We start from the raw sequence: 16449 nt of genomic DNA on the forward strand, positions 1-16449 counted from the left end.
CTGCCCAGCTCGGTCTTCCCGAAGCCTCTACACGGGGTACGTGTGCGTGTACAGGTGCACACACGGGTGTGCATTCCCATGTGTCGTCAGTGCTGGAGGAACCAGGCCCCGAGACGGGTGCACGGGGCCCCTCCGGGTGGTGCCAACCCCGAGGGAAGCTGGTGCTGCCTCAAGGAGTAGCCAGCCAGGCGATGGAGTTGAGGTCTGGCCGGTGTCCCAAGAGCTCCGGCCCTTCCAGGGGCACCGGGCAGTAGTTCCAGCCGAGAGAGAGAAGATTCACGGGCCACCACAGTCCTGCTCCCTAGGATCCTGTGTGGGAGCTGGGGGGGCTCTGCTGGCCCTCGTGCGTGGACAGCTCTGTATCAGCTGTCCCCCCACCCCCGCCCCAGGGCGGTGACCTGGTGACTTGCGCATCCAGGCTGGAAGCCTTTGACCTGGAGGCCACTCGCACCCCCTGCTGGTGTCCGCAGATATGGCAAAGGGCTCACAGGCCAGCAGGTGGGGCCTGGGACTCCCTGCCCCTCGGGGAGCTGTGTCTGCACCATCAGCCGGCCCGCGTGGACCCGGCCCCCAGCCAGATCCTCCTCCTTAGCCGCAGACCGCGGCCCTCCTGGGGTTTCTGCGCAAGGACCCCAGCCTTACCTGTACCTACAGGTGCTCCTCCTGCTGTGCGTACAAGGCTCTGGGGGCTGGACAGGTGCGTGTGCAACCCACGGTGAGCACAGGGCTTAGCCGTAGTCGGAGAACACGACGGCATAGCATGAGTGCAGGGCAAGGCGTTGGGGAAGGCTTGGGGGAGCCAGCGGGGGAGTGCTGACCCTGGACAGCGGGGATGGGACACCTGAGAGACACGGTCTCCATCTCACCACTGGGACATGGTCTGGGGAGCGGCGGGCGATTTCGGGGGAGGCAGCCGCCGAGGAGCCGGACCCACGGAGGGGCTGAGGCCAGCCTCACCCGCGTTCCCAGGCCTGGGCCCGTCCCACTCGGACCGCGGCGTCAGGGACGGAGGCTTCTAGAACATTTTACAACGACCCACGACATAAACGGCCTCACATCCTTTCTCGTCCCTTCTAAAGTGAAACGACTGTCCCTTTCCCGACTTTCCCGGGCCGACTCCGTGCTGCGAGGTACAGAACAGGACAGGGAAGACCGGGCTGCACGGACGTCTTTATTATTCCTGGGAGGGGGACGGGGTACACAGCCACGTTGCAGTCACCGAGCTCGTTAAAAATATCTCAATAAATAAAACAAATAAGCAACATATACACTGAAACAGAAAATATTTTAAAAATGGTTAGCTGAGCAAATCAGGAGAAAGAGAAGAGGCGAGGTGTGAGGAGGATTCCAGGCTTACGTGGAACAGTCATGCAGAGGCTGCGGGGCGGGGGAACGCGAGGTTCTTTTTCTGAGAGCCTTGGTCCAGTTTAAACAGAATTGTACAGGAATGCATTTCTGTTTTATTAAAAAAATATACATTAAAAAGGCACTTGGAAGGAAATACAAATCCAAAATTTAAATCCTTGTAAATATGTTCCTGAATCTAGAGATTTTCAGAAAGAATACATCCACCCCTCCCCCCCAACAACAACAACAAAAAATAAAACCCAGAAGAAAAGATCCAAACAGTGGCGAGGATGCCAAGGAGCATGTCACCGGCGAGGAGGACCGCGAGTGGCACGCCCTGCGTGGGGACCGTGTCTGGGGACGAGGTGGCGCGGTCCAGGGTCTTCCCTTCCATGCTGCCGTCCCCTTGTCTGAACGCTGTGCCGAGAGCGGGCTGGGCGGCCCCCTTGAGGTCGTTCAGGTTTCAGAAGTGACAGACGAGGAGGCGTCCCAATTCCGCTGAGCCTCGGCCCCACAGGACAGCCTGCAAGACACGGAGGAGGCGGGTGAGACCCCACTGCGCGCAGGTGGGGGTGTGTGTGCTGTGGGTACGTGTGTGGCACACGTGCGGTGTGTACGTGGGTGTGTGTGGCGTGTGGTGTGCGCGCAGGCCGAGGCCATCTCATCCCGCGGTCACTCGTGCCTCTGGCACCCCCCTGTGAGGGAGGTGCAGCGCATCCCGCCCACGAGCCCCCGGCCCCAGCACGGCCCGCGGGGAGGGCCTGCGAGGCCTCAGGTCGGGAGTGGTGCAGACGGGGCCATGCTCTCCCCCAGACCCCCGCCGCCCCTGCCCAGCTGACCTTGCAGCCTGGGTGGGGGGGTCAGAGGAAGACTGGGGGGTGGCAGAGACGGGGAATGCAGGAGTGGGGTCCCCGACTCCCGCGGTGCCGTGTGTGCGCCCGACGCTCACCAGAGAGGATGCACTGGGCACAGCTTGGGGCAGGCTGCATGATCACCCTGCTTCACCCACATGTGGCCGTAGCCAGCCCGAGGTTGGGGGTCCGGGGGTGGGAACCCCTGGGGGCCAGGGGGTGCCCACGCCAGCGTGTCGGGTCAAGGACCCTAAGCCTGCTGGAGACGTCCCACATCCGGGTGCCGACGGGGGAGTCTGAGGACGGTGGCCCACACCTTGCCCCAGGGTGGCGGCTCGTGGCTCAGGCGACTTCCAACCTGTCACCGGCCGTTCTGGGGGTGGGGGGCTGCTAATGGCCTGGCCCTGCAGGACCCCAGGATGGCATTCTCCCCAGGAACCCCTGAACCCTGTTAGGGAGCCTTTAAGGCTGGCTGCGGGGTGCTCTGGGTCCCACCTTCAGTGCCTCCCCCGGGGCCTGACGCACAGGGTGTGCACTTCTACTTCGGGAGGGCGGACCGATGGGGCCAGATCAACCTCACAACCCGACGAGACAAGTTGATGCATCGAGAGCCCCCCGAGGGCCCCCCTTGTGCCAGGGCTGCCCTGGAAGTGGGGGTGAGCTGGCCCATGAGATGGGCCTTCGTCCTGATGCACTGTGGGGGGCGGCTGCAGACCCCAGGGCTGAGCCTGGAGGAGGAGGACGAGGAGGAAGAAGAAGAGGGGAGGGGAGTGGGAGGGTAAGGAGAGGGAGGAGGAAGAGGGGAGGAGAAGGAGGAGGGGAGGAGGAGGGGGAGGGGAAGATGGGAGGGGAGGAGGGGAGGAGGAGAGGAGGAGAGGATGAGGAGGAGGAAGGGAGGAGGAGATGAGGAGGAGGAGGGGAAGAAAGGGGAGAACAAGGAGGGGGGAGGGGAGGAGGAGGAGGAAGGAGGGCTGCCTGAGGCCAGGCCGGCAGGGGCCTGGGGTCCCTGGGGTCGGGAGGAGTCAGGAATGGCTTTACCAAGGAGAAGGGTCAGCATGAGGAATGTCCCTGCAGGACGAGCGGAGGTGGAGGTGGAGCACAGGCACCCCACGTCCTGGGACCACGATGTGTAAAGGCACCAAAACACGAAGGATTTTGGATAGAGCGGTGAGTGACGTCTCCATCGGGGGTGTGTGTGTCCCTGATGCTCCTGCGCAGGGGGCAGCACGCCCTTTCCTCCTGCCCCTGTCCCCCCAGCTCCCTCCCCGCAGAGCCCCAGAGACCTCCGGAAGCCCCCGCTGAGCCAGGACAAAGGTCTGAGGACGCTCAGAGACACTGCCCCCCAGACACGCGGCGTGTGTCGGCGCACACCTCCCTTCTTTCCAGCCCCCAGCACCCACCTACGCGGGCCTTCCTGAGCGCCCCGGCACAAAGTCAAAAAGTCAACGGCCGCTCTCGGAGAATGTGGTTGTAATTAGATAATTACTCGGGGGGGGGGGGGCAGCGAGAGAAAGCTGAATGGGAGCCTTCCTCCGAGGGAGGGAACAATCACAACAGTTTGTGATATATGAGCTGCGCCAACCCTCCAAGGGGAAACACGGACCGTCCATGAAGAGCAAGAAACGACAGAGGCCGGCCGTCCCCCAGCAGTGGTGACTTCAGGGTGTGCCGCGTGTTCACCCGCGGGGCCCAGGGCGCGGGCAGAAAGGGGCAGGTTCCCTAGTCTTCTTGACTGGGAGCCCGTGGGCCTGGCCTCCTTGATGTCGCCCTGACCCCAGCTACGTCTGCGGACACGGGCAACGCTCTCGCTCTCGGCAGCAAATACGAAACAGCTGGGGCCCAGGACAGCCTCCCGCATAGACCAGCCACCTGAAACCGAGCGCTGGGTCCTGTGTGCAGTCCGCTCCCTGCATCTGCCTGCCTTGCAGAGGAGGGGGGTGGCGGGCAGAGCTGCAGAGCAGCGGCTACCCTGGGAGAGCGCCTCTACTCCTCTCGCCCACGCCCTTGGGCACGAACGCACAGGAAAGGGTCTGCATTGACTCTCATTTCCAGGACCTGACCCAGGAAGTGAAACACCAACGCAAACTCTCCAAAAAGTGAGGCAGGGGGCTGAAGGGGGAAGAGTGTCTTATGAGGCCTTCCACGCATCACCCACCCACCCACCCACCGTCCATCCACACATCTACCCACCACTCCCCCTTCCCTTCCATCTAACCATTCACCTATCATCTACCCATGTACCCACCCACTCATCCTCCATCTACCCATCCATCTTCCATCTATCAACTCATCCTTCCATCTACCCACCCATCCATCTTCCATCTATCAACTCATCCTTCCATCTACCCACCCACCCATTTTCCATCTACCCACTCATCCTTCCATCTCTCCATCCTACCCTTCCATCTACCGATCCACTCATCCTTCCACCTACTCACCCACCCATCCTTCCATCTACCCACCCACCCATCTTCCATCTATCCACTCATCCTTCCATCTACCCAGCCATCCATCCTTCCATTTATCCACTCATCCTTCCATCTGCCCACCAATCCTTCCATCTACCCACTCACCCATCCTTCCATCTACCCACTCATCCTTCCATCTCTCCATCTTACCCTTCCATCTACCGATCCACTCATCCTTCCACCTACTCACCCACCTATCCTTCCATCTACCCATCCACCCATCCTTCCATCTATTCAGTCATGCTTCCATCTATCCTTCCATCTCCCCACCCATTCTCCCATCTACTCTTCCACCCACCGTTCCATCCACCCACCGTTCCGTCCATCTACCCATCCACCCCTCCTTCTTTCTATCCATCCTTTCATCCATCTTTCTAACATATACTGAGCATCTATCATGTGCCATAAATGCTACTAGTTGTTTAAAAAGCCCAGAAATGAACCAGAGAAATCTAACAGGGGAGAAGAAACATGTTTGAAAACAACTAGAACCCAGTGTAGACAGGGACAATATTTTTAAAGGAAATGCAAGTAAGCCTCTGCTGCCAGAAAGGGAAGGGACCCAGTACCTTGAACTTTGCTGGGCTGCCAAAAAAAAGCAGGGCAGGGAATAAGGGTGGAGGGAAGTGGGCACAGATGTGTGATCTCTGGTCAGTATAGCATTCACGTGCACACACACACACACACACACACACACACTGCCCTGCGATTTTGCCAGTGGAGGCTGGAGGGGGAGAATGGGGGGGTTCGGGAGGCCAGGAACTGCCCACAGAAACCCGGGGCCTGGCCATTGAGGACTTGCCCTGGCCCTCACTGCCCCCTTCAGCATGAAAGTGGAGGAGTGTGCCTCCAAGGGCCCTGACATTGTCCAGGTCACTCGAAGGGCCACCACCTGCCAGTCCGCTCCTGCTGCCACCTGTGGTCTCTCTCCTCCCAGTCACTACGCCAAAAACAAGGACTGGCCCCCAACTCTGCAGGGGTGCTGGGGGGGGGAATGTGCCCTGTGGAGATGAATAGTAATGAAGCCGCGGGGGAGCGGAGCACCGCCACCTACCCTGGTGGGTCTTGCCCATCCCACACGGCCAGACCCCCCCCCCGCCACCCAGATAGTCACCCAGCACCGTTCTTCAGCGGGGCCCTCAGTCCCCTCCCCGGGCCTGGACACAGCCTCCTGACCATCTGAACACGGCTCCCCGGAGCTGGCTGGAGGCACGGCTCCCACTCGCTGACATCTATCCGACGGGCCGTAAATACGAGAAAACCAGGGATGGTTCACGTCAGGCGGCTGTGGACCACGGCAGGGAGACGGTGGGCTGAGCGTCTCCCAAATGGCCCGGGGCTCAGGCACAAGCTTTCGGAGCAGCGGGATTTGTCATTCGGAGAGACGCCAGGAACATCTGCATGGAGGGAAGGACCAAGCAGGAACCAAGGAGAGGGCTCTGGGAAATGGCAGAAAGCAGGGAAGTGGAATGTGTTTTAAGCAATGGAAGCAGAATAAATAGCCACTGATGAAAAGCGATCAATAAACCAGACCCTGAGTCACGGAGGTCTCCAGCCTCTGAGCAAAAGGCCAAGAATGTGGAAGGAGGAGGAGACGCAGCCACGAGCGAGGGGCCGAGGCAAGTGTCCTCAAGCTCGGGGAGGGCTGGCCGTCCCAGACACAAAGGAACAGGGGTCCTGGTCCTGGCCCACAGCTGACGACGCAGGCGGCCGTGCCCCATCAGCAGGCGCCTCTGGGCCCCGGGAGCTCCGAACGCCGCCCGCGCTTCCACACGGGAAAGGAAGCAAAGCAGAAGCAGCCCCGGGTGGCTTCCTGGGTGCGGCCACCCGCCGACGGGCCATCCCAGGCCCGGGCCGCTTCCGTGGAGAGGAGGCCCCCGGGACCGTGTCGGGGAGCAGAAGAAACAGGGGGAGGCGGTCGGGGCCTCGGAAAACGCACCCCCCGCGGCCACTTCCGGGGCAACACTCCCGGGAACGGGGCTCCACGTGGACGAGGACGTGGGCCTCTGACTCTGCAGGCGGTCACCTACCCATGGTCCCGCCGCAACGCCAGCAGGCACGAGCGCGGGTAGGAGACGCCTCGGAGGCCGAGGGGAAAGAGCGGCCGCCTCTGCGGGGCCCCAGGAGCCCACGCTCCCGCCAGCCCAGGGCCCCGGGGGGGCGAGTGGGGGCGGCAGGACCGCACACAGGCCGCCCGAGGCAGCCGCGGCCGCCACGCCGGCTCCCACCCTGTTCACCAAACTCGCTCGCGGAGAAGTCGGACCTCCCAACATCTGTAAGGCAAGCTGACCAGGTGGTGGAAGATCTGTATCTGCCCTGCGAAGAATCCGGAACCAGACGGCTTTACAAGAGCATTAAAGGAGAATCTTCTGGAACCCGGTCATTTCTGTCCGTATTGCCTAAGCTGTTCCAGAATTTGCAGATGAGGAGACACTTCTCATCTTATTTTATTTATTTTTACAGTTTGTTTATTTTGCTGAGGGCTATTTTTTTTTTTTTAAAGAGCAGTCTTAGTTCAAGGCAAAATTGCGAGGTGGGTAGAAAATATTCCACGCGGCCCCTGCCCCCCCCCACCATGCACAGCCTCCCCCATAAAATGCCGAAGAGACACCACTCTGACTCCTGTCCATAGGGCGTAAGAACCCAAGGCCAGGTCCTGCCACCCGTGACTCCGAATGCAGAGACGCTCAGTAGGACGTCAGCAAACCAAGCCAAGCTGTGGATTTGAAGAATCTCTTCCTTATAACCCAGAAGGGTTTACTCCAGGAATGCTGGTCGGCTAGTATTCGGAAACGTGGTGCAAGAAGGGGTCAGGAGCTCGGAGCTCCGGAGATCCTGAGGCATGGAGTGTGAAGCCACGAACATTCTGGAAGCTCCTGGGAAGACAGGAACTGAGCTCAGGCCTCGAGCTGAATCCCAGCGCTGCCACCCGCGGCCCCTGTGGCCTTGGGAAAGTGGCTTCAGCTCTCTGGGCCTCAGCCTGTGCATCTGTAGAAATGCCCCGCCCCCCCGGTGCTGTGGGGGTTCAGGGAGCCATAGCACGACAGAGGCCTGGGGCCTCACCTGGCTCGTGTCCAACACTGTGGTCACCCAAGAGGGCCGGCTGCTGTTTCTTCCCCAGCTGGGTCCCCGCCTGGCACACAGTAGGTGCTCAATAAACACTCATGGAAAGAGGCCCGCGGTGAAGAGATTGGATGGTCCCCAGCGTGATGCTGGTGTGGGAGTGACGTGCCAGCCGCCGTCTAGGACCCTCTCTCTACCGGATTCCATTCCACTCATGCCTTCCAAGTCTCTGCCAGCAGCACCCGCATCGCACCGGAGCTCACGAGGACGCAGAAGCAGGAATCAACGTCTACCCTCTGCCAAATCCCCAGCTCTTCGAAGATGCCCCTAGACAACCAGGAACAGCTGAGCACGCCCAGGCTGCGGCGTGCACGCCCCAGGTCAGCAAGGTCAGCTGCTGCAGCCAAGACCCACCGTGACGCGCAGAGACATAGCCAGTCGGGGACCAGGCTGGGAGAGGATGTGGGCACCCTGATGCTCCCTGTTGGGGGCCATCTCCCCGGCAGGTGGCCAGGCCTGGAGGCCCCTGTAATTCCACCTGACAGCCCCAGACACACAGGCGGGGGCCGGGGGGACACAAAGTGGACGCAGCTATGCAGCCGGCCTGTGACCCCCTCCCCCACTCCCCCTAAGGGAAGGGCAGCAGGGGTGCCAGTGACAGGCCCTGGAGGCTCTGAGGTCACTTGCGCAGCAGCTGAGGGGCTTTGCGCCTTCAGAGAATTTGGGCTCTGGGTGCGGGACGGCTGTGCGTGCAAGGTGGCACTGGGCAGCCCGGCCAGCATGAGCCGTGCCAGTGAGGGGCCAGCATGAGCCCCCTCCCCAGTGCCGCCCTGCCCTGGTGGCTGTCCCTGTGACAAATGCCTTGTCCCGAGATGCAGGATATAAGAGGCTTTGCTTTCAGAGGAGAGAATGTGCCACTTCCTTCCAGGTCGGATCTGCGGGCAGCTCTAGTCGGGCACAAACGGACCACCCCTGGCAGACAGGGGCCCAGACCTGCCAGGGGCAGGGGCCAGGCTCACCTGGCTGGCCTGAAAGGCAGAGATGCAGACGCCCCTGCTGGCTGCTGGCTGTTGGGTGGGGTCCAGCACACAGCGGTCCCCAGGGGGCAGAGGGGGTTAACCTCACGGCCCAGGCCCCCTCCCCTCCCTGCCAACCTCTGTGCACCTGTTCTAGGGTCCAGAGGGACAGAAGGATAGAGAAGTCTTAATGGCAAACAACAAAGAATCCGCTTCTAAATCCAAGGGCAGGAACCTGGCTGTCCCCTCGCAGGTCACACTCTGTTGCCTGACCTGGGTTTTCTGAGGAGCATCGGAGGACCCAGTGAGCACCCCTGGGGGATGATGGTGGAGCTGCGAGGGGGCGGTAAAAGGCAAGCTGTCCTCGCTGAGGCAAACCCAAATCTTGTAAGATTTGTACAAGGCTCCTCTGGATCCTTGCCCTCCCGCCTGGGTCCCACTCCTGCCCCGGGGTCCCCGTCCGGTACAGGGTGGCCTGTGTGCTGTCCCTGGGCCAAGCCGGGGCTCCGACAGGCAGGACACCCTGGGCCCTCTCTGCTGGCCCCCAGGCCGTGTCCAGATTCGGAGGGAGGCCGCGGCCATGGGTTCTCACAGGCCACAGCGCTCCGCAAAGCAGGCCAGGGGCCCGATCCAGGGGCTTCTCTGCTGGGGGGGGGCCTGGCCTGTGCCCCCCCAAGAGTCCCCTTTCCCAGGAATGGCCGGTGGCTGAGGCGCCCCTGTTGCACCCGCAAGGCTCCTGGGACACCTGCGGGCTGATGGGCTTCTGCTTGCCTTCTGCGGGGGCAACGGCACAGCTCCAGGGGGACCTCCGGGAGCCCGGCCCCGCGTCCCCTGGTCCAGGCTGCGCTGAGGCGTCTGGGAAGGCTGCTGGGAGGCCCGCACAGGCCGTGCCCTCGGGCCACTCTCGCTCCCACGGGAGCCCGGCCTTACAGACGCCCCTTGTGTGGGGCACCTGCGCTCAGGGCACGGGGCCGGGGTCACGGGGGCAGGGGCCGAAGGGCGAGCCCAGGCTGTGCCCCCGCCCCTAGCTCCACGGCTCCGGAGTCTGACCCCCGGCCCGCCTGCCGTGCGTGAGGAAGAGGAATCCCGCCTGGAATGCCCGTGTTCGCGGGGCCGGGGCTCATCTTGCGCGGCTCCCCGGCGGTGGCGGCTGCGGCGAGCTGTTGGCCTGGCTCCTTCGGGGGCGTAGGAGTCTCGCCAACTTGGAAGCAGAGCTCTCTCCGTCTCTGTCTCCATCTCTGGCCTTGGCCTTGGCTTTGGGGATCGGAGCCGACGGTGTCTGGGATGGCCCGGCTGCCAAGGAGAAGTGCTTCTGAGAGCAGCTTGCCTCTGCCTACGGATTCCCTCTGGGTGGTGCCCCCCGGGGTCCCCGCCTCGGGGAGATGGGGCCCCAGGGCGCTCCAGGCCGGCTCTCTCAGTTCCCGAGGGAGCTGTGGCAGGAAGCCCCGTGTCCACGCCAGTGACTCCCAGTATTGATCCTGTCCAGCCTTCCTCTGGGGGAGGCCTTCCCATTCCTCCTCCATGAGTCACAGGACACTGCAAAGGGGACCCTCAAGCTCAGAGGCCGTCCCGAGTAACCAGGTCATAGGAGGGGGCAGCCTCCTCCCGGGCCTCGGGGCCTCCAAATAAATCCAGGAACTACCTCGACCGGTGAATTATGATTTCTCCAGATGTCACTAACTCTAGCTTCCAAATAAAACCCACTAGCAAAAGAAGGTGGTGTGAAAAACGAGCCTGTAGGGCCTGATTGCAGGCTGGTGTGGCAAGAAGTGCCTGTGGGGCTGACCCGTCCGGTGACGTCACCGCAGAGACGAGGAGCTGGGACCTGCGGCCGGAGGTGACTTAGGCCAAGTCACCAGGCAGGCGCAGAATCGCCCCGGAACTCAGGTCCGCTCAGCCCCGAGGCCCGAGACAGAAATCCCTTCCCGTACGACTGACCTCATTCCTACACCTGTCACGTGGGTCCAGACTAAGGAACACTGACCTAATAAATGTCTTTGCACACTTGACAGATGAGGATCTGAGGACACAACCCTCCCCGGGGACCGCGGCGGCGGCGGCTCAAGGGCAAAGGAACCCAAGGCCCACTGATGTCAGGCTCCAGTCGGATGCATGTCGTGAGTCCAACCTGCTGCCTGTCCCACACCAGCCCTCGTGGGACAGACGACAACAGAAGCTATCGGAACAAATACGTAATAAATGTTCTAATAAAGGTGTAACGAAAGTACACAAGATCTCCAACTATCGGCCGTACAAGAGAAGCATATGTGAGAAACCTAATGATTACAGCAAGGTCTAAGGCATGCTAGGATAAAGGTACGAGGACATACGTAGTCAAGGCAGAGGAGGCGACGTTACACCTCTGTGCGGGCCCGGGGTCGGGGGAGCTCCTCACAGAAGGGGGCTTGGAGCTGGGGCTTTCGGGACCTCTAGTCCCCCAGGGGGAGGAAGGGTGAAAGGACCCCAGGGCATATTTAGGTAGGGAGGAAAGGGGGCTTTGGGGGCAATGGAGAGCTGCGACTCTGGGGAGGGGTCTGGGGGGCAGGACCCTACAAGGCCACGATGGGGGGGCGGTGTGAAGTGCCGGGGACGCTGGTGTGACCAGGCTTGCTTTTCACGGGTAGCTGTGGGGTGGGCCTCAAGGACTGCTAGGAGGCGAGACGCCCACCAGCGGGGCCCCGGGCAGGGCACGGTGACCACAGGAGGGGTCGTGACCCCAGGAACAAAACAGAGGAGAGAAGTTGCTTGTCAGGGTGGAGGCACAGCGAGAGCAGAGCTGGCGGGGCCGAAGTGGAGGTGTTTGCAGGACACCCCAAGGTCGGGTTGGTCCACCCAGCAGGATGTCCAGCCCCGACCCCCGGGAGGAGGCGGGGGGCTTCACAAGCAGCTTCTGAGAGAGGCCGACGTCGCCCTGCCCTCTAAGGGATGATGAGGAAACAGCTAACTGGCTCTGGCTGGATTCGAACCCAGACCCGGGGCTCACTCCCCCAGCTCCGTGCTCCCTGTCCACGACAGACTGGATGCGGACACTTGGGGGAGCAGAGGGAGAGGAGGCGGCAGGTGGGTCCCTAAAGAGCCCAAGGGGGGCGCCAGCTGGCAGCAGCCCTGCGGGAGGGAGGTCCGTCCCCCGGAGATGAGCTGGGCCGCACCTGGCAGGTGGGGTCACAGGTGAGATTGGGAAGGCCAAGGACCATCAGAGGCAGGCGGGCACCTTCAGAATGTCGCCTAGGCTCCTGCAGGCCGGGCCCCACGCCGCCCAGCCCCCAAACATGCCCTCCCGGAGCTGTCCCCGCGGCCACATTTCAACACGAACACTCAGAGGCTCGGGAGGCAGACACCGCGCTGGCCACACAGTGGAGGACCCAAGACCTGGGGGTGCCACCCAGACTCCCCGTGTCCGCCGCGTGCTCCACCTTGTCTCTGGGTGGGGGAGGGACCACAGACTCCAGACATGTGAAAGAACCTTTCCCTCTTTCTTAAATTTCCTTTTAAAATTTAAATTCTATGGGACGCCTGAGTGGCTCAGTGGTTGAGCATCTGCCTTTGGCCCAGGGCGTGACCCCAGGGTCCCAGGATGGAGTCCCCCTTTGGGCTCCCTGCAGGGAGCCTGCGTCTCCCTCTGCCTGTGTCTCAGCCTCTCTCTCTGTGTCTCTCATGAATAAATAAAATCTTTTTTAAAAGTCTTTAAAAAATAGTAAAAAGGGGATCCCTGGGTGGCTCAGCAGTTTAGCGCCACCTTTGGCCCAGGGCGTCATCCTGGAGACCCGGGATCAAGCCCCATGTCGGGCTCCCTGCATGGAGCCTGCTTCTCCCTCTGCCTGTGTCTCTGCCTCTCTCTCTGTGTCTCTCATGAATAAATAAATAAAATCTTTAAAAAATAATAAGAATAAAATTCATATCCTAGGTAGCTCCCACATGGTGCGATAGTCGTTCCTGGAGTACACGTCAGTGATGCATCACTTAGTACACACCTGGTGCTTATCACACCTGGTCCCCTCCCCACCTGAAACCCACCTGCCCCCATCAACCCTCAGTCTGGTCTCTGTCACTAAGAGTCTCTTATACCTTGTTTCCCTCTCCTTTTTTTCCCCTTTCCCGTCTTCCCCTGTGTTCATCTGTTTTCTTTCTTAAGTTCTAAATGTGAGTGAAATCATGATTGTCTTTCTCTGGCCGACTGACTTCACTTAGCATAAAACCCTCTAGGTCCAACCACGTCATTGCAGATGGCGAGGCTGCATTCTTTTTGACGGCTGAGTGATACTCCATCACACACACACACACACACACACACTCACACACACACCCCACATCTTCTTCATCCATTCATCAGCCCGCGGCCTTCTGGGCCCTTTGCACAGTTTGCCTACTGTTGATAATGCTGCTATGAACATCGGGGTGCGGGTGTCCCTTCGAATCTGCATGTTTGTATCCTTTGGGTGAATACCTAGTGGTGCAATTGCGGGATTCTAGGGTAGCTCTAATTTTAACCATGAAAGAACATTCCTGAGACGACTTCCCTTGGACAGTGAAAAACGGGGATATAAACCCGTTTCCAGGAACGGATCAGCTCAGACGATGAGCTTTCCCTAAACTACTGCCACCAGCGTTTAGTTCCCAAAATTAACCTCCGGAGAAGCGGGCAACTTTCAAGATGCAAAACCGTTTACAGAAACGACCACACCTAAATCGATTTCCTTGAGTGACCCGGAGAAGATACACGGCTGTAGTAACATCAGGCGTACGTTCAGACATATTCAGAAGAATCCCGAATCCTTCCTAAGTGATGGGAGGACGCCTGCTATGCTCAGATCCCCGGTCCTTCCCACCTCTGGGAACCCTGGCTTCGGCGGACACTTGGCACGGGCGATGCACCTGGAAAATCCAACAGCACACGGGGGCGGGCAGTGGGGAGCAGCGCCCTGCAGACGCCCCAGGTGCGTGGACATGGCCTTGGCTAAGCAACCCCTTCAGCCACAGGGACATTCGCTTCCCAAGCCCGGGACTCAGTGACTTCGGATCTATTGCACGTTCATGAACGCCAGCGCCCGGGGACTCACACTGGCCTCTGTTGGGACACACGGCGTGTTTGGAAGCAGGCCGCACGCACGCAAGCTTGAAGACGTGGTCCCGCTCAGGTAGGGCCTGCTCGTGGGCAGGTGCGGGCGGTCCGCGAGCCTCCCTGGGCCGCCCGTGCTGAGGCCGCAGGAGGGCCGCCGTCCGGAGCCAGGCCTCTGGGGCGCCTCGGGGGCAGGAGCTGGAGAATGAGGAGGCGGCCAGCCTCACGGACAGAGGGAAGAATGGGTCAGGGGCCCACGGACCGACCTGGCCGCGGTGCCACCTCACGCGCCGGGTACGCAGCGCCCGCACTCAGTGAGCGGCTGCTAACTCGCGCAGGTGCCCGGGGGGCACTCAGGTCCCTCCAGGGACAAGCCAGGCAGAGATGGAGGTGGCGAAGACCCAGGACAGCGGGGCTTATTGGACCGGTCACTCCCCCTGGAGAATGTGCACATCCTTGGCCTCCCAGCTCCCCGGGTGACGCGGCCGTAGCCTGCCGAGGGTCACCCCGACCTCTGAACTTCACTTCTATCTCTGGGCCTCTGTCTCCATGCCTTTCACCACCCCGCCTCCTTCTTGTGGGGTGACGTGGTCACCCTCCTGTATCACCGGGGCAGGACACACAAACGGGAGTCCGGGCCGAGAGCCACACTGGCAAGGCAAAGAGGCTACGGCCCCCGCGTGAACATGACAAGCCGGGCGTTAGGTCTGGGAAGTGCCCGGGTCGATGCTCTGGCTCACCAGCAGCCAGGACCTCCGGGCGAGGGAGCAGGGCCCATGGTGTCACAGGGAGGCTCTGCTGTCGGCCGAGGGGGGTGACCCAGGGGCCCTGACCCTCCGGACACAGTCAGGGTTACCCCACTGATCTTGAAGCCCTTGACACTGGCGCTGCCTCTGGGAAGTGTGTTATATTTTCTCCCGAAAGGGTGTCCACCGCACTCTTTCAGACGAAGAGCTATGATTCCCAGCATTTCATTTCTGAGGCTTATACTTCTAATTTCATGATCCGTCGGTGCACGATCCGCTTTTGGTCTGCATGGGATCCCGAAGCCTCTGCCAGCGCAGGTGGCCACGCAGAGTCTTATCAGCCCACAAAGAAGCAGCACGGTCCCCTGCCTCGGGGGGTGTGCGTTGTAGGCCTGAAAAGGAGTCACCCATCCCGGTGCAGTTCTGACAGCGGTGGACGATGGGAGGGCACAGCCTGGGAGAACAGGTACTCCCCAGAGCCTTCCCGGCCTAGCCCGCGATGCAACGGTTTAAAGAGCACTGCCCTCCTCCCAGACGGCTCTCCGCCCCCAGGCTCAAGTCACGAGATACAGGAACATGCTCTTTATTGCCCAATTTCTAAAAAACTCAATATCCCTGGGTTGAAATTCTGCATTTATGAATTACAACCTACTCCAATAGATCCCTGCAACCCATGCTTTCTTTTCAAAATATTTTTGGATAAGAAAAAAAATGAGAAATGATGAGCATGCACACACACTTCTGGGGAAAAAAAACTCTAAGTGAGCCACCATTTCTTTGCGCGGTATACAGAATGTGTTTCTACGGGCTTCGTGAAATCGCTTGCTCTTCTGGACCCCTCCCCCAAGGGGATTCTGGGAACGAGGCATTGGAAAATAGACTAAAGCATTCCCTGGATGTCGTGATGGGGGAGTCCCGACCTTTGCCTGGCTCTGGAGGGCTCCTGCCTTGCACATGCAGCAGGTGTGACCCGGGCCAGACGCCATCCCGTCCTGCAATGCTCTGTGGCCAGTGTCTGCGAGCGTGCAGCCTGGCCATGTCTCCCTTCCAATACTTTTCTCACCTACCAAATGGGCTGGTTTTACCTGTCCCACAGGGGAGTGACCACCTGGCACACGGCAGATGCTCACTTAGTGTTAGATCTGCCCCAAGGGCACTCAGCAGTTGCAAAGGAGGCCAGTGGTGTGGGAGGGAACAAAACCCTGCTCCATGTCACATGTGCTGACTTCATCAGGACTCGGGGAGTCTGTATATTGCACATTAAATAAATCAAATGGTCTGATTTTACGGTACAAATACAAATAGAATTTCCTTTGAAATGCTTGGGAAAAATATCTACCCTGCAGAGCGTGCATGGAGCTCTGTCTAGACCAGGAGACACAGGGAGGGCAGGTTGGCAGTGACTTTAGTGCCTTTCATATTTATATATCTGGACACATATATAATAAATAAATGTGTGTGTGTCTATCATAGTATCACATACCACAGACGTGCACTTGTATGCTGCAAGCGTATACACCATATATACGTACACCACGTATAAACGCAGACACACCCCCACCCATTCTCCTCTAAGGAGGGTCACCTTTGTCCCAAGTTTGCTCCAGCCATTACTGATGTCGCCATTTGGGGGTGGATATTAGATATTCATGTTGCTTCTAACCGGCTCATCACACAGAAGCCAGTGCCCATTGAGGGCATCCAGTGACCATTGGGTCAGCCCCAGCTACTCTTGTAGACATGGCTTCTTTGCCTCCACAACCCTCTGCTGAATCCAGGAGCTCCAGGATGGCGAGGATTTGAGAGCGGATGGATGCGGAACCTCTTGGCGCCCTGGGCCTGCTACAGCACTGGGAAGTAGGCAGCTGGGAGGTACCCCAGGAAGGCATTGGAATCCCTCTT

The 16449-nt window shown here is 60.1% G+C and overlaps 1 protein-coding gene across 2 annotated transcripts in view; it reads right to left on the reverse strand.

Annotated features, from left to right (window-relative positions):
- Window positions 1-1158: 1158 nt before the first annotated feature.
- TWIST2 (twist family bHLH transcription factor 2) overlaps window positions 1159-16449 on the reverse strand; it is a 50189-nt gene continuing 34898 nt past the window's right edge. For both annotated transcript variants that reach the window (XM_055300396.1, XM_055300395.1), the window contains exon 2: window positions 1159-1870. In XM_055300396.1, coding sequence (XP_055156371.1) covers window positions 1804-1870 — 67 coding nt within the window. In that variant the 3' untranslated portion in view covers window positions 1159-1803. The remainder of the gene's footprint in view (window positions 1871-16449) is intronic.

Source organism: Nyctereutes procyonoides, unplaced genomic scaffold (assembly GCF_905146905.1).
Source record: "Nyctereutes procyonoides isolate TBG_1078 unplaced genomic scaffold, NYPRO_anot_genome, whole genome shotgun sequence".
Lineage (NCBI taxonomy): Eukaryota > Metazoa > Chordata > Mammalia > Carnivora > Canidae > Nyctereutes > Nyctereutes procyonoides.